The sequence below is a fragment of the Stigmatopora nigra genome, chromosome 1, assembly GCF_051989575.1.
Source record: "Stigmatopora nigra isolate UIUO_SnigA chromosome 1, RoL_Snig_1.1, whole genome shotgun sequence".
Classification (NCBI taxonomy): Eukaryota; Metazoa; Chordata; class Actinopteri; order Syngnathiformes; family Syngnathidae; genus Stigmatopora; species Stigmatopora nigra.
This window is the reverse complement of record NC_135508.1, coordinates 14,339,767-14,363,323: the sequence shown is the minus strand read 5'-3', so window position 1 is coordinate 14,363,323 and position 23,557 is coordinate 14,339,767. Positions and strand designations below refer to the sequence as shown.

Genomic DNA, 23,557 nt, shown 5'->3' with positions numbered 1-23,557 from the left:
AGGGCTCGCAGAGACAGACCATTCGCACTCACAATCATACCACCACCAGCGGAATTTGAGCCGTGCCAACCTGCACCGAAGTCAGGCGAATGAACCACTACACCACTAGGTTGCATTTTTATACTAATGTAAACATGCTTGAAATGACCGTTTTTTTGTGCGATCGGCTGGCCTCTGGGATAGGCTCCAGCACCGCCCGCGACCCTAATGGAGATAAGCGGGGTCAGAAAATGAGAGAAATGAGAAAGTTTCAAGTGAGCTGTCCTGTTTTATGAATATACGCCCAAATACCACACAATAAAAGGCTTCATCAGAATATTTGCAGTGACTGTGAAGCACACTTGCATAGCATGTAATTATGCTGGTGACAGAATAACTATAGAAAATTGATATGAAAGTTAACTGTTAACACCAAAAAACCTATTCATTACTTGGAGAGTTGGCACAATCTGATAAGTTTTCTAGCTTCCCTTATCATCAATTTTTACTCACTTTTCTATTGCTATTTAAAATTCATTTGAAAAACAGACAGTTAATAAGTAAACTCAATAAAAACAAGTAAAAGCAGTCACCTATCGTTCCTAAGTATATAGATACGAAATGTTTTTTAAGTGACAGTACAGTCCCATTGACGATTAGAGAGATCCAATCACGTGACGTTGTCATCCGTCTGCTGTGAATTTAAATGAGTTTGTCACTGGCCAACGTACAATTGACAAATTCAAAGATTGGATATTTTTTCACGGTCAATGACCGCCAATGAGGTAAGTGACTAATCCCCTCCGACAACAGGGCCACCATTTTCATCTTAAAAGTCTAAAAGTACAAAAGATATAGAATACTGACTAAAACATTGTGAAGTAAACATTATCCTTTAAGTAGCAGCATAATAAAATATTTTGGGGTGCTTTGTTTGTTCTTCTATAAGTAAATAAAAACTTGAGCAAAGGCCTATGATAATAATTCTTGGGGTAGTGCCTGTGGAGATGCATCCAGCTGTTCAAACATGTCATCAATCACCTGCCACAGACAGTTGTCCAATGGAAAGTCATTGTCCACCAGGTTCACCAGGAAGTAGTTATCATGGATATATTTAATGATCATCCGCGAAGGTGACTCATCCTCATACAGTTTGGCCCACTGCTCAATCCACAAAGCAAAAGCCTCATCCTAATAGAAATAACAAATTGACCGAGAAGCAATTGATAAGCATACATAAGGAGTGTCTAAGTCTGGTCGTCGAGAGCCTCTATGCCTATGCAGTCTGTTTTCCATATCTCCCTCCTCTACCACACCTGAATCAAAAGATCAACTCATCAGCACGCTGTCCAGAAGCGTCATACCGATTAGGATGATTTGATTCAGGTGTGTTGGTGGAGGAAGACATGGAAAACAGACTGAATAGGGGCTCTTGAGGACTGGACTTGGTCACCCCTGACTTACATAAAGCAAAGTTTTTACCTTCCAGTACATGAAGCTGACTGGGTCCACAATGGTGGGCTGAACAATCTCTCTACCGGGGAATATCCCCCATGTCACAGCATTAGGTTGCATGTCCGGAGCGTTGGTGCGGTTATGCCCCTATGTGGATAATAACTGTGGTTATGCACTGACTATGGCAAAGATGGAAAATCTGCACTTTCTGTTCAAACTTACGTGCACATTTACAATGTGATAGTTAACACGGGGTTCATACTTCTTTAGTACTTCGAGGAGTGCAGACACATTTTCACTTGATGTAAAGAATTCCAAGTAAGCCTGTTGAACAGGAATAATTGAAATGACATTTAAGACCAAACTCAATGTAGAGGGGGTTAGTAGAAATAAAGAGTAATTGCTACATCAATGATTTCCCTAAAAAGGTACTACTTCACGTTAGCTATCTTGTTGACAAAAACAAATAAAACATTAGCTTGATGTATGGTTCTTTTTTTTTAGTATACATTATTTATTTATATCACTTTTATTTGCGCGTAACCTATCCAATTTAAAAAAAGGTTTTCTTAATGTTAGATAAACAGCAAGTTCAATAGCATTTGAACACCCTGCTATATTGCAAGATCCCCTACTTGGCAGGGTCTGAAATTTTTATAGTAGGTGCATGTCCAATGTGAAAGAGATCATCTAAAAAGAAAAATCCAGAAATTGCGAAGTATGATTTTTTAAATGGTTTATTTCTGTCATACAGCTGCAAATAAGTATTTGAACACCTGTCCATCAGCTTGAATTCTGACCTTCAAAGACCAGTTAGTGGCCCAAAATCCCTCCTTCAGCGTGTGAAAAACTACAAGAAATTCACTGTATATGGTAAAATATGTGTAGGCAATTTGATATGCCAGGATACATACCCTTAAAATATTATTCATTCATTCATTTTCATTTATCCTCACAATGGTTGTGGGGGGTGCTGGAGGCTATACCAGCTAACTATGGGCATCAGCCATGGGACACCCTGAATCAGTGGCCAGTCAATCGCACGGCATAAGGGTATGGACAATCATTCACGCTCACACTTACACCTAGGGGAAATTTAGAGTTTTCAACAAGGCTACCATGCTTGTTGGAACCGTGGGAAAAAAACACAAGCCTGGGGAGAACATGCAAATTCCACGCAGTAATGACCCACATGGGATTGAATCACTAACCACTCGGCTGCCTATAATATTATTTTTAAATTATATTAAAGTAATATAGCATTAATCATGTGAGTTTATTTTTATTGCCGAGGGCAAGTTTTGGATAGGGCACAAATGTATTTTTTACTAGGTATTTATTCAATTTAACTTAAATTTAATCACAATTTGTTTTCTTTTTTTTGAATATTAAAAAAGTATACATTAATGGCCTTTAGCAAAACATGAGTGGGCCACATGTTTTGATTTATAAAGTCATAACAGGTTCTTTAGTCATGACTTTATTTATGATTGTATTTAGTTGTTTTTTTTTAATTACCCATTGAAAAATACACGCAGGCCTCACATATCGATTAAGGGGTCACACTGTATTTGGCCCATGAATCTCAATTGGCCCCTGCGGTCAAAGGATGTGAACTTGAAGTGGTCATACCTTTTGAAAGACGTAACCTCCGGGGGGTCCCCAGCCCACAATTGGGTCAGTGGAGGGTTTGCCATTGATGTTAGGCTGGGAGTTGATGGTAAGTACGCCTCGTCTGTTCACTTTCTCCAATTCATCCTTTAGTAGGTTAGTTTCTTGTGCCAAAGGCTCGTCATTCCATGGCATGCACATGACCTGATGAGGAGAAAGGTTTCAATCTTTTTAATGTAGTACTAATGTGGGTCGTGATGGCCTTCAAAAAATTTACCTAAAAAAAAGCTATGTTAACAATACAGTTAGAACTCGACATACGAGCAATTTGAGATACGAGTAAAATTTTGAGCAAATATTTATCTTGAGATACGAGACAAATTTTGATATACGAGCATACAGCGGGCGCAAGAGCCTGCTCAAAAGTACGTCATGGGCACTGTCTCTCTCCCCGCAACTCTCTCGTGGAATATCTCCATGAGCACTGGGCGGAGCGTTGCATTTTTGTGTGTTTTTTTCCCGTTAGTCAGTGCAGCTTGTTCGATAATACGAGAGAAGCACTACTTTCCGGGCAAGTTGGCAAGTGGTCGTGCGTTATCCTATTGTAATGACATTTGTATGCATCATTTTGGAAATATTTTGAAGGGAAGACAAAAGCAAACAACCCTCGATAGGTTCCTTTAAGCTGCAGCTGGAGCCAATCCGGGAGAAGAAAGGTATAAAAATGTAAAACAAAATTAGAATTAAGTTTAGAGTAAAGTTAGATTACATTTATTTTTGAGTGTGTCTGTATCATAATTCAAGTTCATTTAAAATTGTTTACGTTACGTTAAGAGCGCATTGCCATGCAAAAAGTCTAACCCACCCACCCTCTCTCCCCTCTGCAAAATCTGTCTAATTTTAGTACTATTAAACATCATAACCACTAGTTATTTGTTACTCTGTTAATAGATGGCGAATTAGAACAAATAAAAATGTTTTTCCAATCCAATATCCTGTTTATGGTATTTTCAGAGGGGTTGATTTGTTTTTAGTTCATTTCTATGGGAAGCGTTCCTTTGAGATACGAGTAAATCGACATACAAACTCAATCTCGGAACTTATTAAGCTCGTATCTGGAAGTACCACTGTAGCTGCCATCGATGGCGAAATACATACTACAACCCATCTTAACAGGACTGAATTTAGGCCACTTTGACTAAAACTGCAAATACAACAAATGTCCGATATACCTTGCGTCCATCACGATTTGGCTGAGCTGTAATATAGCAGGTAAAGACCTCATAGACACTCTCTTCATTCTTTAGCTCCTCTCCCCACATCTCCAGCAGGGCGTCTTTGGATGACTTGCTCTTCAAGTAGAACAAGTAGTAATCATTTAAGTCACCAAAAGCTGGAGAGGAGGAGTTACCCCTAGAGACAGAAGTTTGAGTTTGAACCTGTTTCTGGAGCAGCTTTTACTTTTAAAAATCTTACCATCTGCCATTTGGGAACTCATCCCATTCCTGGGTTCTGTAAATGTAGCTCTTAGGCCTGGAGGCCCAGAAGATTGGTCGCACATCTTCAACTTTACGCTTGGGATTCGCACTCACCGCCCAAGGGAGAGGACGTCTAGTGGAGAAAACTAGCTCTTACTTGGATAAAAGTGCCAACAACCAATGTGAAAGGGAGAAAGCTGGAGCTACCTGGGGTCCTCTATCCACAGACCGAGCTGTCGTAGGACTTCCATGGTGGCGACCTCTCGATTTAGAGTGTAGAAGTGCAGACCGGGCACCTTGCCGCTTTCTAGTAACACTTTACACATCTCCACTGCAAGTTGGATTCCATAATTACGGATGGCTGCATCATTGTCTTTGATTGGCTCAATAACATTCATGATCTCCTCTGGTACCTCCAGTTTGGACAACTTGACAAGCTGACGCAGTGACTGGTAGCCCTGCAGACACACAATCAATATTTTTTATTGCTATCTTTTGGAAATTTTCCAAATAAACAGTATGAGTTTTATTATATTACTCTTGACGCCATGGTTGCCGAAACCATCCAGTGCAGGGCTGTTCTAACTATTTGCTATTTGTGGCTCATGGAGCATTATCTTGCGGTCCCGATTCAATATCAAAGTGTAGTATGAATGTGGTCTGCGTTTATTTTGCCATCTATAGCTAGTAAAACTAATTGAATAATTGCCTCCCACTGGCGTAGACTTCCAATTTATTTAGACTGGGAAGACTGGCTGTGAATAATCATGTTTTTCTGTTTCATGTTGACAGTGATGTACCAATGGAAGCCAATGTAAATGAGAATAATTGAAAAAATACAAAACAGTAATAATTAAAATTTTCAAAATAAAGTCATTAATTTCAATGTCTTTAATTTAATTCACCCTTTAATAACAAATCCATTATTCATTTAAACAAATCAATCACAATTTTGACAGTGGAGACATATTTGGAGACGTTAACGTCAAATTTGTCCAAATCCTAACTAGCAGATATTTTCCTTTTCACCTTTAAGTTTTATACTTTAAATTATTTACATTTTGTCTCCATTAAAAAAAGTCTTTACATTTTGTATTTGTTGTTTTTTGTATTTAAAAACAACACTCACAAAATGTTAAAACACAGTTTTAATTTTTTCTGTAAACAAATCCCTTAAAAAAACTAAAAAAATCAGTATTCTTTCATTTCTATAGTGAGAATATCAATGAATTCACATCATTTACTTTCATGTACCAAACAAAATGATGTGGTGCCCCGTAACTAGCTATCTAGCCACCGCCTGTGACTTAAAGGGAACGACAACATCTAATGCAAATAACCTTCATGCGAAAAACAGTTGCTCCAAGTAATAGAGGATGCAAGTAGCAAATGTTGTAGATCGATGAAAATACTGAAAATATTTTATTGTAAAAAATGACCACTTAAGGGCCTCAGGAATTTTATGACGCCACTTACATACACACACATACACACTGTTCCACACCAGAAAAACGAAATTATTTATTTCTTTTCACTGGGATGTAAATAAAATGTTGTCTGTCCTTTAAAACATGTTTACTGCTATGTCAGATGTTATAATTGTTAAGCGTTACCTGAATGGGAAAGATCCCTGGAAGAATGGGACATGTGATCCCAACTGCCCGACAGTCTTCAAGAAATTTAAGGTAGGATTCCGCCCTAAAGAAAAGCTGTGTGATAACAAAGTTTGCTCCAGCATCCACCTTCTCCTTTAGGTGTTGCACATCTACCTCATAACTTTCCGCCTCCGGATGGCCAGTGGGATAACCTGTGGCGCACATGCATTCTCATGGATAACCTGTGGCGCACATGCATTCTCATGGATGACCCGTGGATATTCACCTAAGCAGAAAGTTAAGTCTTACCTGCTACACATATGTCAAAGTAGTCATCGAACTCGGATCGTATGTGTTTAACAAGGTCAATGGCATAGTTGAAACCACTTTCCTCATCCTCCCAATCTGCACCCAGTGGGTCTGTGGGAATATCACAATAACAAATGTGGTAATTTGTGTTGTACCAATAGCAGTAACGATATTAATACTACACTAAAATTACACTATTGTTATAGGGGAGTACTAAGAAATAATGTGCTGAAGCTGTGAAATACCTACTCTACTTGAGATTTAATTTCAACAATTGGGCGGAATAAACCTTTGATCAAATGGATTGGACATACCGCCGTCAATGACAGTCAATGATTTTAACAGTGTCTGACCAAGCCATGAAAGCAATGATTTTACATTTAAGTGAGTATGCAGACATTTAATGATTAAAGGTGCTATGAAATACTGTGAGTCCCTTTAAAATGATAGAAGACCATCAAAAAATCCACCTACAAAAAAAGAGAGTGAGGTAGCATGTAGAATCGGTGCAACAATAGTGGTAACAATTGGGACAATTAAAACAAATCACGGCTCACATTTAAATCAATATTATAATGACGTGTGTACCTCCTCTTAAGGCCATGATGTTTTTCAGGCCCAAGTGCTTTGCTTTCGCCAGGTAGCCAGTGATCTTCTCTTTGGTCTGGTTACAGCACGTTAGGTGGAGGATGCTCTCCAGGCCACAATAGTTGACCGCAGTGCTGGCGATCATCATGGACGACGTTTCCTTGTCTGAACCTGGATCTCCGGCTGGATGCCAAGTAATGTCGATGAAGAGTGGCCCTCCAGAGCCCATACGATCGAATCTGAAAAAAGAATAACGGCAAAAAAGACACTGCGTCCAATTTGAAATGACAACCACAGCCTCTCCAAGCATTATTGTGACCATACAATAGTATAGCTACAAAACAAATGTTTATTGTATTTCGTACCTGGATATAAGATTGACCGCACCTGAGGCCGTCCGAGGGGGAAAGAACTCTAGAGAGAACCAGTGGTCCCCCGATTCGATGCGCCTCCTCATTTTGTCCTGCAAACTGTCTGCACGATCTGCGTCCAGCACTGGTGTGGAACATCGGGAGCTCTCCTTGGAACTCTCCCCGCTGGTGCCCGCCCCACTGGAGTCACTCTTGCATGACTGCCAGCTACCATCTGCTCGCTGGACCTGGTTCACCATGATGGGAAATTGCTCTAAAGAAAAACAGAACAACACGACACAGACCATCTTGCTGTTAACAGTGAAAGCCTAACAAGATATGCTCTAACAATGAACTGACCACATAGTAAATTTGGAATACAGGCATACCTCTACTTATGAATGCCTCTAGTTATGAAAATTTCAGGTTACGATTTGATGTATATGCAAATGAGTGACTCGAGATATGGTAGGCGCTTGCCACCACCTCGCGAACAAACTTGGGTTTCAGATCCCATTATTACGGCCGCGGAGGGAACTATTTCAGTGGCGCAGGGCACATTTTCATATGCTTTATTTATTTTAAGACAATAATAAATCATTTCCTTATCATTTTCTCCCATTTTTGTGTTTCCTCACATCATTCATACAAAATTGGGACACTTTGACCAGTTTAGTTGGTAGTTGTGTGAGGACAGTGGAAAGAATTAAAGAATTTACATATAAAGTACACCTCTACTTACACATTTTTCAATTTACGAAAATAGTTCTGGAACCAATTAATTTCGTAAGTAGAGGTGGAAGTAAGTCTGGGCCACTTGAATTTGTAAACAAAAAAATGCCATTAAAGTTCTAACAGACTTTATTAAATCAGCCAATTCAGTCAAAATTCTGAAATGTATTTTTCTCAGTCACTGTGAACATAGAAGACAGGTTTACGGACTGGTTCATTTGATATCCGACACTGTCTGCAAGATGGCAATGCTCATCCACAAAGCATAGGGCCACATAGCCTAATTTGCTCCCTTAAAAGCTGACTTCTTTGTATAAATGAAGCAATCAAGAAATATCCTCTGACCTTAACGCTCCGATGAGAATGATCTCAAGCTTAGGTGACTAAGGGAAATTGCAGAGGCCTTATTGCTTGTTAAAGAAGTTTTACCATTAGTTGTAAATACTTTATGACTTCTACATTCCTAGTGTGGAGTCCTATAATTTATTCCATAGTAGGGGTTGAACCAAGGGTTGGTCAGCAACAGGAAACTATTGTTATAGCCTTCCGATAAATTGTTCACCCAACTTGTGCCAAAACAGCTCATTAGCGTCTTCTCATTTAATTAAATCTTTGGGAAAGAGATGCCAAAATGTGGAACTGGTTGGCAGATTACCAACAAATGGATGACTGTGATTGTCCACAGACAGACAACTCAGGAAAACTTTACATTACAACTTGAAGTGGAAACAACATTTAAAATAGACAATTAAATACATTTCAAAAGAAACTGTTTGAATGAAGTAGATGAAATTGTTTTGAAATCCTACTCAAGGACTAATGGACTACCTATGTTGATCATGAAGGATCAGTTGTCATAGGTATGTATTTTTTGAAAGCCATCTGTCTCTATCCTTCTGGGCTACAAGTGGACACACAGCTGTTATTTGGACAAGTGGTTCTCAACTAAATGTATATATGGTACACTATATAAATTGGCTCTCAAAATAAAGTCAGTACTATTCTCCAAATTGGCTCTTAAAATACAAGTTGTATGATTGTTTTTTTTTCAAAATGTTTCAGCAACTATATCGTAAACAAAATGTACACGCCCCCTCTCTATTCTTTTTTAATTGACAACAAATGTATCGACTGATGCCCGGGATTAGAATTTAGACCTCCACAGTAATATGGATTTTTATTTATTTATTAAACAAAATGTCATAACACTATTTAATTAATATTTGTGATTTTGAATACCCGGAAAAAACCCATGCAGGCCCAGGGAGAAGCCGGGTCCCCCACTATGAGAATGACGTGCTAACCACTGATTTGCCGGGCAACCCATTAAAAGAACAACAAACCATAATTACTAAGTGGCCAGTGAGAAAAAAAAAAATGATTTACTCCCCTGTTGTAAATGAAATAATTGACATTGAGTTTAATTTATTTAAGAAATTGACACTATTATTAATGAACATATAGATGTAAATATGTCATAATATAGCCAAAGGTTAATTTCCATCTTTAGTCTCTTATCCAGATTGATGTTAAAAATATAAGATAAAATCCATAAGGCAATTAACATGTTTCATCTGCTCCATAATCATAAACCTACATGAATTAATAAGAGGAAATCTAATTTGGATATATATTTTTCCTGCATTGTATCACAATAACAAAACGGGTAAGAAGTCGTTCATTGCCAGCCCATATATATGTATAGTATTCGAAGTGTATCCGCAATGGAAGTTGGGTAAGATAGGAAATCTGGAAAGTAAGACACCCATTAACAACAGGAGAATAACAGCCAAGACAAACCGACTCAAGGACAGTTTCTTCCCAAGAGCCATCACCATACGCAACTCAAACTATGCACCTAATCAAGACTTATTGCTACCACTTTAGCCACTATGTACCTACTTATTTATGTGACCACTTATTATTCAATGTTGACTAAATATCTATGTTGACTACTAGTTATTTATTATGTTGACTACGTATTTATTTATAATTATTTAGTGATTATTTAGTGATTATTTATCTGTTTGTTTGTTATTGTTATTTCTGCATTTCCCTACTTATTGATGTTGTGACTACTACTTATGTTGTTATATGTATTTATTATTTATTACTTATTACTGATTTATTGATTATTTTTTGTGTTTGTTGGGATATTTGTGAGCATTTTCCATCCGAGAAGAACAAGTATTTGTATTCACAATCAAGCGGTGATTACCTTACCATTTTTAACTCTTTTAAACCCTCAACTTTTTAGTATATTTCATTGAAATATTTTTCACAGCAAGTTTTCGAAATACGTACAAATTGGTTATAAACACAAACACAAAGTATTTAACGCCTTACTTACCAGAGTCGTATAAATATCCTAAGGGAAATAAATGCAAACAAAATGTAAACAGTATATTGAAAGCAAAAATTAAAGAAAGTTCCAATTCTAAACATTGCAAACTCCGCCTATTCAAGTACAAAGCGCTATCGTTCAAAATTAGCTTCTTAGTAACGGAGCGTATTAATAATACTTTAGAACAGGGGGCAACTTTTTTATCACCCACCCGGCTGTGTACATTAAACCGTGCACGTTTAAAATACTCATAAAAGAAGGCGCATTTTAAAAGATTTCAAAGACGCTAGCGGTAGGTGGTGCTCAGCTAGCAATGTGACACTTCGCTCACTAGGTTCATTCTGAGCACAAAAACGCAACAAAACTACACGCTAACGGCAGAGGATTGGAATAGTTGCCGTTTAAGTTAAAGTAATTGGTTCTCACAATTTTGATTCAGTTCGACTCCCTTTTTCTGTTGTTCCCGTTTGTTTCACGTTTCTCTGGATCCAGTTGTATGTGCACGATGGATTTCGAAGTCACAACGCGCAACCAGGGGGCGCCATTGTCTCCGTAAGAAGGACTGCAGAATCAAATAGAAAAGTCGGAATGAAAAGTTGAAAATCCTTATTCTTGTCTATAAACCAAGGCAAGGAGAATATATACAATATATACAATATATATATATATATATATATATATATATATATATATATATATATATATATATATATATATATATATATATATATATATATATATATATATATATATATATATATATATATATATATATATATATATATATATATATATATATATATATATATATATATATATATATATATATATATATATATATATATATATATATATATATATATATATATATATATATATATATATATATATATATATATATATATATATATATATATATATATATATATATATATATATATATATATATATATATATATATATATATATATATATATATATATATATATATATATATATATATATATATATATATATATATATATATATATATTTTTTTTTTTTTTTTAACGCTGAACAAAGTCGTATAAATATTTTAAGGAACATAAATGCAAACAGAAAGTGAATACAGTATATTAAATACAAAAATGAAATGACATTTGACATTTGAATTCAGCTATCTAATAAGAATATGTTTGCAAGAATTATATTAAAATGTTTAGTCTTACTATTAACGACACTTTTGTCCCTTCTCCCCCTCAAATTAGCCCCATGTCAACTCAGCTGTAGCGTTTTGGACAATGACTCACGTGACATTGGAGGACTGTTCAATGGTCATAGGAAAAATATCCTTTTTCGCTTTCGTGTAAAATACCATTGTGTATTAAATTCCGTCGTGATATAAAATAGTTTCTAATTTTTACAAATAACATTTTTACATCATCTCTTGTCAAGCACTCATTCAGCCCCTGTAGCATTAGCGTTTCCCACTTTTCCTCCCATTATCCGGAACCCGTTGAACGCAGCATGACACAATAACGAAGATGGCGTGTTGTGGGAACTGTTTTGGCTGCAGGCGTTGTAGTGAAGAGGAGACGCGTACGCCTGAGGAATTGGTAGGACGTTTTAATTTTTGCAATTGTCTTTCAGTGCAGATGCATGTTGGAGTATTTAGATTCCATCATTTTGCTTTAACCTGACTCAAAGCTCTGCTTTGTGGACGCTCTCTCAGTTGCCCGGCTGCAGCTTTCAGCTGCCCATGTGTTGTTATTGTTCAAAGTATCACTTATTTCCAAGAATTACACTGAATAAAAGTATTGATATGGCCGTACAATGATTTTCCCCAAATTGCGATATCTCCCTCACAGATTCCGTAAACTAACTGCACTAATCGCGGTTCAAAGAATCATTCTGCAGCATCATTTGGGTGGATGCTGAATAGGCAGGCAGTCACATTGATGCTTTTGCCTGAACATTGTTGAGCAATGAGTCAGGTCAAGTTTTTTTTTATGTCTGTCATTGCAGACAATTCTTGGAGAATTCCAGGATGAAGATGAGATTCTGCCAAGGAAGGATTATGAGGTAAGATCTCAGACCATCATAGAGTTCAACCTTACTTTATATTTCATGAGATAGTTGAGTCAACCCTTCTCATTTGATAGAGTCTGGATTACGACCGATGTATCAGCGAGCCCTATGCGGAGGTTTTGGAAGGTATGGACAATAAGGTAAGCAATGTTATGGTTGTTTGAGTCACAACTCTACTCCCCCAAACCCCACCCCCCATAATAGGTGTGTCCTCCAAGTCTGTCTCATATTAAAATGTATATTTTGCACCAAATAATGAAGGAAGAGGGCTATTCCTCCATGGGATTGATTAATTTCGGAAGATGTTGGTTGTCCAAATAAAGACTGGATACGATGACCAGTTTCTTCAAAGCTGTTTTACATAATATTCCAGGCACAAGGGAACTACAGGCAATGGCTGTCAACCACAAATGTGCATAGACAGACAACTTACAATGATCTTTATTCTCTCACGAGGGTGGTACCGAAACTTTGCTTATGGTTGAGATTTTCCACGAAAACAGTACAGTATTGTTATGAACCGACAAAACCTAGATAACTAAAATAGTACAATTTCTTCAAGGACATATCTGGCTACAGGATAGAGCTTCTACAATATTGCTATCTTTTCAAGGACACATCTGGCTACAGGACAGAGCTCCATTGAGGAAATTAGGAAGTTCATGCAGTTATAACTAGATAAGGACAAAATATACATTTTAATATCAGACACTCTTCAGTATCAACTAATCATGAAACCTCTCGACTGAAGTAAAATGTAACAGGTAATACAAATGGGATTTGCATCAAAAGTTGGAGAATGCAATTTGTATTGACTATTAAAAACTAGGCATATCCGCAATCAAGCCCATCATGTCAATCAATGGTTATTGTAATCAGAATCAGGTAAAAATCATTGTTTTTTTCATGTATTTGTTTTTTGGGACTAAGTATTAACAAATGCACATAATCTGGTGGCTCAGATTCATTTTATGCTAAAAAAGAAAATGTGATTGGGTCATCCCCTACTGAAGCAATTAACAGCTTTCTTGATTTAGAAAAAAAAAAAAACTTTGAAGGTTTTTGATGACAAAAATTGATGTGATATTCAGTATTTCTGCTTGTCAGTTTTGGGTCTTTCTTTTCCAACAGAAAGCGAAAAAGTATGAAGCGCTGCGATGGGTGATGGTGTTTGCAATAGGAGCATCTGTCGGACTGGTTTGTACTACTAGAGTCGATCTCCCTGTTTTAAACAAATGCTTTTGATTCACCTGGTGAAGCTTGAATCCTCCCTCTCATTTTTTTGTTTTTAGCTTGGCCTGTTTGTAGATTACTTTGTGCGCTTCTTCACCAAACTCAAGTTTTCCTTGGTTGGTTATTGTATCCTTTTGAAGAAAAAAAACTCATGTGTGTTTTTTTTATACATGTAATTTGGATATACAGTCTTCCCTTGATTATCGCGACTTCACATATCATGAATTCACTTCTTCTGCTATTTTTTTTACTATTTATTAAAAAAAGAGATATAGATATATAGATATATAGATATAGATATAGATATAGATGTAGATGTAGATGTAGATGTAGATGTAGATATAGATATAGATATAGATATAGATATAGATATAGATATAGATATAGATATAGATATAGATATAGATATAGATATAGATATAGATATAGATATAGATATAGATATAGATATAGATATAGATATAGATATAGATATAGATATAGATATAGATATAGATATAGATATAGATATAGATATAGATATAGATATAGATATAGAAATAGAAATAGAAATAGAAATAGAAATAGATAAAGAAATAGAAATAGATATACATATATGTAGATATACATATACGTAGATGTAGATATAGGGGGATTACTGTATGTACATAATTTTGAATGTTACCGTTTTCACATGCTTCAGGAAGTTGCTATTACAGTACATCACAAATACTACATTGAACGTTTTGTAATTCACATTGTTGAAGTTTTTTCTACCTTAATTTGAACACTGCAGCTGTAGAGGAGTGCAGTGAAAAAGGCTGCCTTCCTTTGTCTCTGCTGGAGCTCCTGGCTTTTAACATGACCTTCATCCTGATTGCAAGTGTGCTAGTACTTATTGAGGTAAAAAGGCATAGAATTTTCCTGCAATTTGATACCAATTTTGTTGTGAATTGCTTTCCAAATATACAATTATAAGTTGTTTTTTTTGTGCCAGAATGCAGTTTAAATTATAATGGAACATTTCTTTTTCTAACCAGCCCTTGGCTGCTGGTTCGGGCATTCCCGAAATCAAAAGTTACTTGAATGGAGTGAAGATTCCTGGCATCGTTCGGCTACAAACCTTTCTATGCAAAGCTGTTGGAGTTGTTTTTAGCGTAGCGGGAGGTAAAGTACTGCCTATAAACCGCTACATCTTTCCTCTGTTCTTGAATCTTGCAGTTTATGTGTGAATTAAATTATAAGTAAAGTATCGACAGTACTGAAAACGATTGGGATATGATATGGAATTGCAAAAATATTGATATACTCGGTTATTTAGGCACAAACGTGTCACCAAAAAATCTTGTCATTTTGTAAATTTGATTTTGCTGTACTTTTTTTTATTAACAGATCACATTTTTGATACATTTTTGTTAGCTCACTGATTGCATTTGTTGGCACAAGACACCCAATTCATCCAAAGTGGGAGAGTTGGCACCAAACGATGAGAATACAGTTCAAATGCATTGGATGTTTACTAGTATTCGTTGGGAAGATATTGTTATTTTTTGAGTTATTGGCGGTCATTGACAGAGTTAAACGTTCAATCAAACCTCAATCCATTTGAAGGTGGAGGTGCAACAATTGCTTAAATGTAAATAGTCTGATTTGAAGTGTACATATTTTTTAACATGTAGTATTAAAAACGATAAAAATGGTCATACCTCTACATACAAAATTAATTGGTTCCAGAACTTTTTTGTAACTTCAAAATTTAACGAAAAGAAACAACAACAATGGAATAAACCGTCAGTATTTTTATTCTATTCTACAAACGTAGGGGTAAGTAGAGCTATGATTGTATAGAGCATTGGTGGCCAACTCCAATCCTCGAGAGCCCCTATCGGGTCTGTTTTCCATATCTCCCTCCACCAACACACCAGTATCAAATAATCCAGATCGGTATCAAGCTTATAGACAGCTCACTGGTGAGTTGATCATTTGATTCAGTTGTGGTATAGGAGGGAAATATGAAAAACAGACTGGATAGGGGCTCTTGGGGACCGGAGTTGGCCACCGCTGGTATAGAGTATTTTTATAGTATTGATTTCATGTTGAAATGTTATTATTGTGACAAGAGTGATCTTTGGGTGTGGCTTATGAATAAATACTGTGGCTTATAGTCCAAAATGTACAGTATGTTGACTTCAGCAGTATAAATTTGTGGCCTAATATGTTAAAACATGGTGGCTTTTAAGAAGTCTTGTCATTTAGGGATATTCAGATGTCATTCATTTGCATAGCAACTATTTGAGTTACATATATAAAATATCATTCTACAATCTATGTTTCTTTGCAAAAGTACGAAGAAAAAGTAGAGTGAATGTATAAAGGGTGTATCTCACAGTCGGGAATCCACGATCTCAGAGTGTTTGTGTCCACTCAGGTCTTTTTGTGGGCAAAGAAGGTCCGATGATTCACAGTGGAGCCATCGTGGGAGCTGGTCTTCCACAGGTACAAATAATAGACACAGTTCCCTTTTCTGCCTATAGCTTCCTTAAAGGAAATCATTATAAAGTAATATGCCACAAGTTCATTGTGGAAAACTATACTATTATTAAGTCATTTGCTTGCCACTTGTCTGCTATTGTGATTTGATTGCCATTGTCAGACATGTTTGTTTTCTCAGTTTCAGAGTATCACATTTAAGAGAATCAAGTTCAATTTTCCCATCTTCAGGAGTGACAGGTATGATCGCAGTTCAATCTTATAATGCTGTAGATTTTAAAGTTCTAAGGTGGACTTACTACAAAAGTTTTAACAGTATTGGTTCTCAAAAAGAGTTCATTTTTTTCCATTTAGAATTTTTCTGCAAATCAGTTCTAATTAGGATTTGTTTTTTTCTAATGTTAGTTTTTCATTCTTTGGTGTGTACTTGACAGCGTATTTGTAATTTTCTTGCCTTTTGTTATCAAGAGACAAGCGAGACTTTGTATCTGCTGGTGCCGCTGCCGGAGTAGCTGCCGCCTTTGGTGCTCCCATCGGTGGGACCCTCTTCAGCCTAGAAGAGGGCTCCTCTTTCTGGAACCAAGCCCTCACTTGGAAAGTGGTAGGTCCCAGCAATATGCAATGAGTTGCCTAAGTCTTGCGTGAGGGCGCGTGGGTTTACTCCGGGTACTCCGCTTTCCTCCTATATTCCAAAGACATGCGTGGTAGGCAGATTGGACACTCTGAATTGCCCCTAGGAATGAGTGAGCGGGAAGGGTCGTTTGTCTCCTTGTGCCCTGCAATTGGCTGACAGCCAATTCAGGATGTCCTCGCCTCTGGCCCGAAGTCAGCTGGGATAGGCTCCAGCACCCCTCGCAATTCCAGTGAGGATGAAGCGGTTCAGAATGAGATGAGTAGAAACAAATAATTTTATGAGTAGAAACAAATAATGTTATGCCTTTTTTTTATTCATAAACAAAACATTGAATATCCACAGTATTTTTAACAAAACTTATAATTAATATTCTTAAAATTCTTGTTTATTTCATTATACCCAAAAATGACCGATTGTTTACTGATTAACCCATTCAATTATTGTGTTTTTTTTAATTATCTAAACATCTGTATATAATATTTAGTTTTTTACGGAAATAAAAATAGGTACAGTTTATCCAATTGTTTTTAAGAGGGTAAAAAAATTGAATTAGGACAATGCACCTTAAAAAGTTTATTTACTGTCAACAATTCATTTTATTAGCCTATTAGTCATGGGAGTCCAGGTTTGCAGACAGTCAAGTTTGTTGACACCCTTGAACTAGAAGAATAACAAAAACTACAGTCTAATACTCACATGCTATCTTTGTCAAAATCTTGTGTTGTAGCTCTTTTGCTCAATGTCTGCTACATTCACCCTCAACTTTTTCCGTTCGGGGATAAACTTCAATAAGTGGGGCTCCTTCCAGCTGCCTGGGCTACTCAACTTTGGCGAATTTAAGGTAAAATGTAAACACTCCTCAGTATGTGATTGTATAGTCAATATTTACAAGGATTCTTATCATTTTTAGTGAGATTAAAAATTATCCAAATGTTTATTTTCTTATCCTTTTGTATGTTATTTCTATACATAAAAGCCACTCATTTTTAAATAGATTGGATGCCTAGTACCGTGATTGGAGGCCAATTAATTCAATGTAATGTTAAACAGGAATGTGTCATGTAGTTAAAATGTATACATTGCAATTAGAATAGTACTATATCTTGAATCGAGAGGATAATCCAGTTTCAAATGTATCCAATGTTGTCAATAAAAGTGTTCAGATGGAGACAAAAACTGCCACTTGTGGACTGCCGTAGACCTGGCCTTCTTTGTGTTGATGGGCATAGTGGGTGGCCTTTTGGGGGCGCTCTTCAACTGCATGAACAAGAACCTCGCCAAGTATCGCATGCGACACATCCTCCCCAAGGCCAAATTTATCCGGTAATAGTTTAATTTTGACAAACAATGCCTTTTTACTCTTTTCTTTGGTCAAATATTTCCATTACAAACATTGGCCTTTTTATGTTCCAGAGTTATAGAGAGCCTTCTGGTTGCCATGGTGACAACAATGGTGGTTTTTGGAGCTTCTATGTTGTTGGGGGAATGTAGGGATTTGTACTCACCAGCAGAGCACAACACCACAGTAAGCATCTGCTATTCCATTTTTTTTTCATTTATATATTTTATTTTTATGGCCCACAAAAGTAAATAATCATATTTTTTGAAACTACAATGAAATGTAATTAATTGGTCTCTGTAGTCCTAAACAAAAAATCAAGACCGAATTAGAATATTTACAGGCCTTTTTTTCTTACTTAAAATCTTAAAGAATAAATTGAGATTTTTTTTTAATTAAAAATGGATTGTTCTTTTTTTAAGAACATTTCAATGGATAACATTTTGAAAATGTAAAATGTCAGGAGAAATTTACTTTTTTTCAAATATGAAAAATAAAAAGTGAGCATTTGTGTGATTTAATTGAAAAAAATGAAAACAAGAGTATTAAATAGTTTTTACTATTTTCATTGAAAAATCTAGATACATTTTAAAACTTAAATATGCAAGATAAATCAAAACATTTTAAATAAACAAATATTTTTACTATATACTAAAATAAACAATACCATTTTCTCCTTAATAGTTTTTGCCCCCAAAAATTGTAAAATACATTAAAACAAATATATGTTAGAATATTATTTTCTATTAAGAGGATAAAAAAAGAGAATCAGTATTTCCTCCAGTATTATCATACTGGCAAAACCTAATGCAAAAACCTTAACTCCCAGTAAATACGTTAACTTGCATTCTAATTACAACTTAACTGGGTTATCTCATTCATGTTTATTTTTTATTGAAAAAAATGACATTATTACATATTTTAAATAAATAAACCAACTGTTTAATCTATCCCTGCCAGTGACAGCCAGATACTTAACATGTATTGAAACGCTTCAGACTGAATGAAGATTAATGTGTCAAATTTTCGCTTGCAGCTTTCTCTCACTGAGGATATCAACTCAACCATCCGCCAGTACTTCTGCTCCAACAAGACATACAATGACATGGCCACCTTGTTCTTCAATCCGCAGGAGGCTGCTATCCACCAGTTATTCCACCAAGATGGTCAATATACTGCCGTTTTGATATCAATATACGGTTCTATTAACTTGCCCTTATCTAACCACTCAGGTACCTTCAGCCCTGTGACACTATCAGTGTTTTTCCTGCTTTACTTCCTGCTGGCCTGTTGGACCTATGGTGTGTCAGTACCAAGCGGTCTCTTCGTCCCCTCACTGCTCTGCGGGGCCGCGTTTGGACGTTTGGTGGCCAGCATCCTTAAAGTGTAAGTTTAAAAGTGGTATCCCATTGTACAAGACGTGAAAATATGTACTGAGAAACTACACGGATACCGGTTCTCGCTATACAGTGGTACCTCGAGATACGAGCTTAATTCGTTTCCGGGACTATGTCGATTTACTCGTAACTCAAATGAATGTTTCCCATAGAAATGAACTAAAAACTAATTAATTCGTCCAACCATTTGGAAAAAACACCAAAAACAGGATATTGGATTGTAAAAACATTTTTATTTGTTCATAATTGCCATCTATTAACAAAGTAACAAATAACTAGAGGTTTAATAGTACTAAAATGTGGTTAATAGTACTCAAATTAGACGGATCTCGCAGAGGGGAGCGAGAGAAACAGAGAGGGGGAGGGACTTTTTTTCACTATAGCGCGCTTGTAAAATAACATAAACACATTTAAATGAACTTGGATAACGATGCAGCTACACTCGAAAATAAGTTAAAATTTGTTTTAAATTTTGATACCTTTCTTCTCCCGGGTTGGCTCCATTTGCCCCGCCTCACCCTGACTTTTAGATGCAACCTACCGAGGGTTGTTTGCGTTTGTATTCCCTTCAAAATATTCCCAAAATGAAGCAGACAAAGGCCTCACAATAGGATAACGCACGACCACTTGCCAACTTGCCTGGGAAGTAGCAGTCCTCTCGTATTAGTGTAGACGTTCCACCATTCGTATTGACTAATGGAAGAAAAAACACAAAAATGAATGGTTCCACCCAGTCCCCGTAAAGACATATTGTTCTTATGAGCAGTCTCTCGCATCCGCTGTATGCACTTATATCAAAATTTGTCTCGTATCTCATGATAAATATTTGCCTGAAACTTTACTCGTATGTCAAATTGCTCGTATGTCGGGGCACTCGTAGGTCGAGGTACCACTGTATTTCTATCTGACAGGAAACTGGGGATGGACATCTATGCTGGGACTTTTGCTCTCATTGGAGCAGCTTCATTCTTGGGAGGCGTTGTCAGAATGACCATCAGCCTAACAGTCATCCTGATTGAATCCACTAATGAAATCACATATGGTCTTCCCATTATGATCACATTGATGGTATTGGGCTCTTTACTAATATTGTATTTGACATGATTTGTCTTTTTTTTGAGGTTTTTCATTTTGCTCACTAGGTTGCAAAGTGGACAGGGGATTTGTTCAACAAAGGCATCTATGACATTCACATCCAGCTGAGGGGCGTACCACTTCTGGAGTGGGAAACTGAGGTTGAAATGGACAGGTAAGATTAGTGAGGAAGAAGTGAGAAGGGGGGGATTTTACATTTGTCCCTGAAAATTGAATTTCTGGGGGAATTGCACCGGGGTTGTTTTGCTATGGTGCTCAGTAAAGGGTTTCTTCCTCTTGATTTCTGGTCACTCGAGGTATGTTTTAGGGTACTACAGTCCCTTCATTTATATTATGGGAAATTTCTGTGTTAGTTCCTATTGATATCAAGTTAATTCCTATTGATTTTGTGCCATTTGTGTTTAAAGTGCTCATAGATGTAGATATGCGAAATGCAAACTTTTTATTTGTATTACAAAGAAAAAAGGATTTTAAAACCCTGATTACGCTATTTTGATGTCAGTTTATTCGATTAATTTAAAATGTATCTCATCTTATTTTCTGAACCACTTTATCACTAGGATCGCGGGGGGTGCTGGAGGCTATCCCAGCTGACTTTGGGCTAGAGGCGGGGAATTGGTGGCCGGCCAATCGCAGAGCAAAAGGAGACAAACAAACATTCATGCTCATAGCTCGAGGCAATTTAGAGTGTCCAATCAGCCTACCATGCACTTCTTTGGAATGCGGGAGGAAACCGGAGTACACCCACACAGGCCCAGGGAGAACATGCAAACTCCACACAGGTAGACCGACCTGGATTTGAACCCATGTCCCCCACTGTGAGGCTGACGCCCTAACCATTCAGCAGCCAAGCCCCCCTAAAAACTGTATTGACTGTGTAAATGCATATAGAAAGTAACATTTTATATTTTCACAATTATTATAGTTCAATACTGTAAAAGTGAAGGGAAGAAACATTCATTCAAGCATGCAATCTATCCCAGGTTGACTGCCAGCGACATAATGGAGCCCAACCTCACCTACGTGTACCCCCACACCCGGGTCCAATCTCTTGTCAGCATCCTACGGACCACCATTTACCACGCCTTCCCTGTAGTTACCGAAAATCGAGCCAATGAGCAGGACTTTATGAAGGGCAACATCCTAGTCAGCAACAACATCCACTTTAAGGTATTTTTCAGTTTCATATAAGCAACTGCTCGTTCTTACTCAAGCACTTATTTAATACAGGTAATAATCTATAATATAATAGTAATGATATGGGTATGATGACAATTAGGCTTTTGTCGAGTCAATGATGATGACAAAGCCTATGTCCGATTATTATTAATACATTGACTGCCATTGACAGTGCTAGGCATCCAGTTTTGACTGGTAGCAGCTGGCAGCGAAAGATCGCAGTCAATATTTCTTAAATATCTAACGTGTTATTGCCATTGTGTGCGATATCTATGACCAAATGGTTTCATTCATCTGCCATGTAGAAATCCAGTGTTGTATCACGTGCGAGCGAGCAAAGACGACGCTGCCAATCCATGAAGTCGTACCCGTCCAGCGAACTGAGGAACGTCTGCGACGAGCAACGTGCCGCCGTGGAGCCAGCCGAGGAAGGCGAGGATCTCCTGCAGCAGATGTTGGAGCGGAGGTGTGACAGAAAGAAATGTCATGGTTTACTCCCCCAAAAAATGAGGATAATTCATCTCATTGATCATTCTTGTCTTTCGTTATCTTCAGACATGTGCCCTACCCCAACCTGTGCCCAGACCAATCTCCCAGCGAGGACTGGACAATGGAAGAGCGTTTTCGACCTCTTACTTTCCATGGGCTCATTTTGCGCTCTCAGTTGGTCAATCTACTTATGAGAGGAGTTTGTTATGCCGAGAATCAGCCGGTCAGTGAAGCTATCTGACTATGTCATTTGGCTAAAAACAATGACTACAATGGTACAATGTTAATATATTTCTTGTCAGAGTGCAACGCAGCCCAGATTAACGTATGCCGAGATGACTGAAGATTACCCGCGTTTCCCCGATATCCACGACTTGGACTTAACCCAGCTAAGTCCCCGAATGATTGTGGTACAGTCCATTCAGCCATTTGTCTTTCCATGTTAAAATTATATTTTGGCTTTTACCGTGCAATAAACGTTCCCTCTGTTTACAGGATATCACTCCTTATATGAACCCTTGCCCATATACGGTGTCCCCGAACACCCGCATTTCACAGGTGTTTAACCTTTTTAGAACAATGGGATTACGGCATTTACCAGTGGTCAATGCTGTTGGAGAAGTAAGTATTTTATTGTTCTTACTGAAGCAGTTGACCCTAGCTTGGTTTGCACTGACTTGTTAATTTTCTGATCGTTTCAGATTGTTGGCATTATCACAAGACATAATTTAACCCACGAATTCCTGGTGGCCAAACTCCGACAACACTACATCACTATTTAATAGGATCAGTTTTGTTTTTTATGTGCATCACATCTTGAACTGACCCTTCCACTTTTGTGGATCTATTCTGTTCCATTTTTTAAAAAAATCCCAATTCTGTTTTATCTGTTTTTGAACCACTTGAATTGTTTTATTTTACTGCTTTTCATTATTAAATGTGTTAAAAATATGGAATTGATGAGCCCTGACTACTAGAATTGAATTTTGGATTATGTCCAGTGGTGCTCGGACATTTGGTCGCCGGTCAAATGGTAACAGAGAGTTTATTGTTGAAACCAGCTCTCAAAATTATATTCATGAGAGAGAGTTTAACATCTAAGTACATTTGACCGGCGACCAAAAGGGATCAAAAGACCGGTCACTTGTCCAATCTGCATTACCTTCCAGATTTGAGGGAATACTGTACTTTGCCTGAGATCAAGCCGTTTCTTC

General features: G+C 37.1%; 2 protein-coding genes across 4 annotated transcripts; one reads left to right on the top strand and one right to left on the bottom strand.

The window, feature by feature from the left end:
- Window positions 1-414: 414 nt before the first annotated feature.
- Window positions 415-10,957, bottom strand: mthfr (methylenetetrahydrofolate reductase (NAD(P)H)). Of its 2 annotated transcripts, none has more exons than XM_077712534.1 (12): window positions 10,868-10,957; window positions 7,381-7,639; window positions 7,016-7,254; window positions 6,428-6,538; window positions 6,137-6,330; window positions 4,731-4,981; window positions 4,522-4,656; window positions 4,278-4,458; window positions 3,067-3,249; window positions 1,657-1,758; window positions 1,462-1,581; window positions 415-1,170 (listed from the first exon to the last, which is right to left on the bottom strand). In XM_077712534.1, exons 2-12 carry the CDS (start codon window positions 7,623-7,625, stop codon window positions 952-954), a joined length of 1,980 nt encoding a protein of 659 aa, XP_077568660.1. In that variant the 5' UTR covers window positions 7,626-7,639; window positions 10,868-10,957; the 3' UTR covers window positions 415-951. The 2 variants fall into 2 exon arrangements, with proteins under 2 accessions (XP_077568660.1, XP_077568671.1); XM_077712545.1 differs by lacking the exon at window positions 10,868-10,957 and adding an exon at window positions 10,448-10,653.
- Window positions 10,958-11,714: 757 nt separating this feature from the next.
- On the top strand, window positions 11,715-23,299 carry clcn6 (chloride channel 6). 2 transcript variants are annotated; one of them, XM_077729264.1, is made up of 23 exons: window positions 11,715-12,036; window positions 12,446-12,502; window positions 12,583-12,634; window positions 13,640-13,705; window positions 13,801-13,867; window positions 14,517-14,623; window positions 14,761-14,887; window positions 16,149-16,216; window positions 16,392-16,450; window positions 16,679-16,811; window positions 17,572-17,685; window positions 18,001-18,167; window positions 18,258-18,369; window positions 19,220-19,349; window positions 19,416-19,569; window positions 20,492-20,648; window positions 20,723-20,829; window positions 21,659-21,845; window positions 22,160-22,320; window positions 22,410-22,566; window positions 22,646-22,753; window positions 22,839-22,964; window positions 23,045-23,299. In XM_077729264.1, exons 2-23 carry the CDS (start codon window positions 12,468-12,470, stop codon window positions 23,123-23,125), a joined length of 2,475 nt encoding a protein of 824 aa, XP_077585390.1. In that variant the 5' UTR covers window positions 11,715-12,036; window positions 12,446-12,467; the 3' UTR covers window positions 23,126-23,299. The 2 variants fall into 2 exon arrangements, with proteins under 2 accessions (XP_077585390.1, XP_077585380.1); XM_077729254.1 differs by having other exon boundaries at window positions 12,583-12,648.
- The last annotated feature ends 258 nt before the right edge of the window (window positions 23,300-23,557 follow it).

Coding starts and splice junctions, on each gene's coding strand:
- mthfr (XM_077712534.1), bottom strand. CDS start 7,625: ATGGTGAACCAGGTCCAGCGAGCAGATGGTAGCTGGCAGTCATGCAAG. Junction 1,582..1,656: donor ATCACATTGTAAATGTGCAC/GTAAGTTTGAAC, acceptor TTATCCACATAG/GGGCATAACCGCACCAACGC. Junction 1,171..1,461: donor TCAGCTTCATGTACTGGAAG/GTAAAAACTTTG, acceptor TATTTCTATTAG/GATGAGGCTTTTGCTTTGTG.
- clcn6 (XM_077729254.1), top strand. CDS start 11,965: ATGGCGTGTTGTGGGAACTGTTTTGGCTGCAGGCGTTGTAGTGAAGAG. Junction 12,037..12,445: donor CGCGTACGCCTGAGGAATTG/GTAGGACGTTTT, acceptor CTGTCATTGCAG/ACAATTCTTGGAGAATTCCA. Junction 17,686..18,000: donor TCAACTTTGGCGAATTTAAG/GTAAAATGTAAA, acceptor TGTCAATAAAAG/TGTTCAGATGGAGACAAAAA.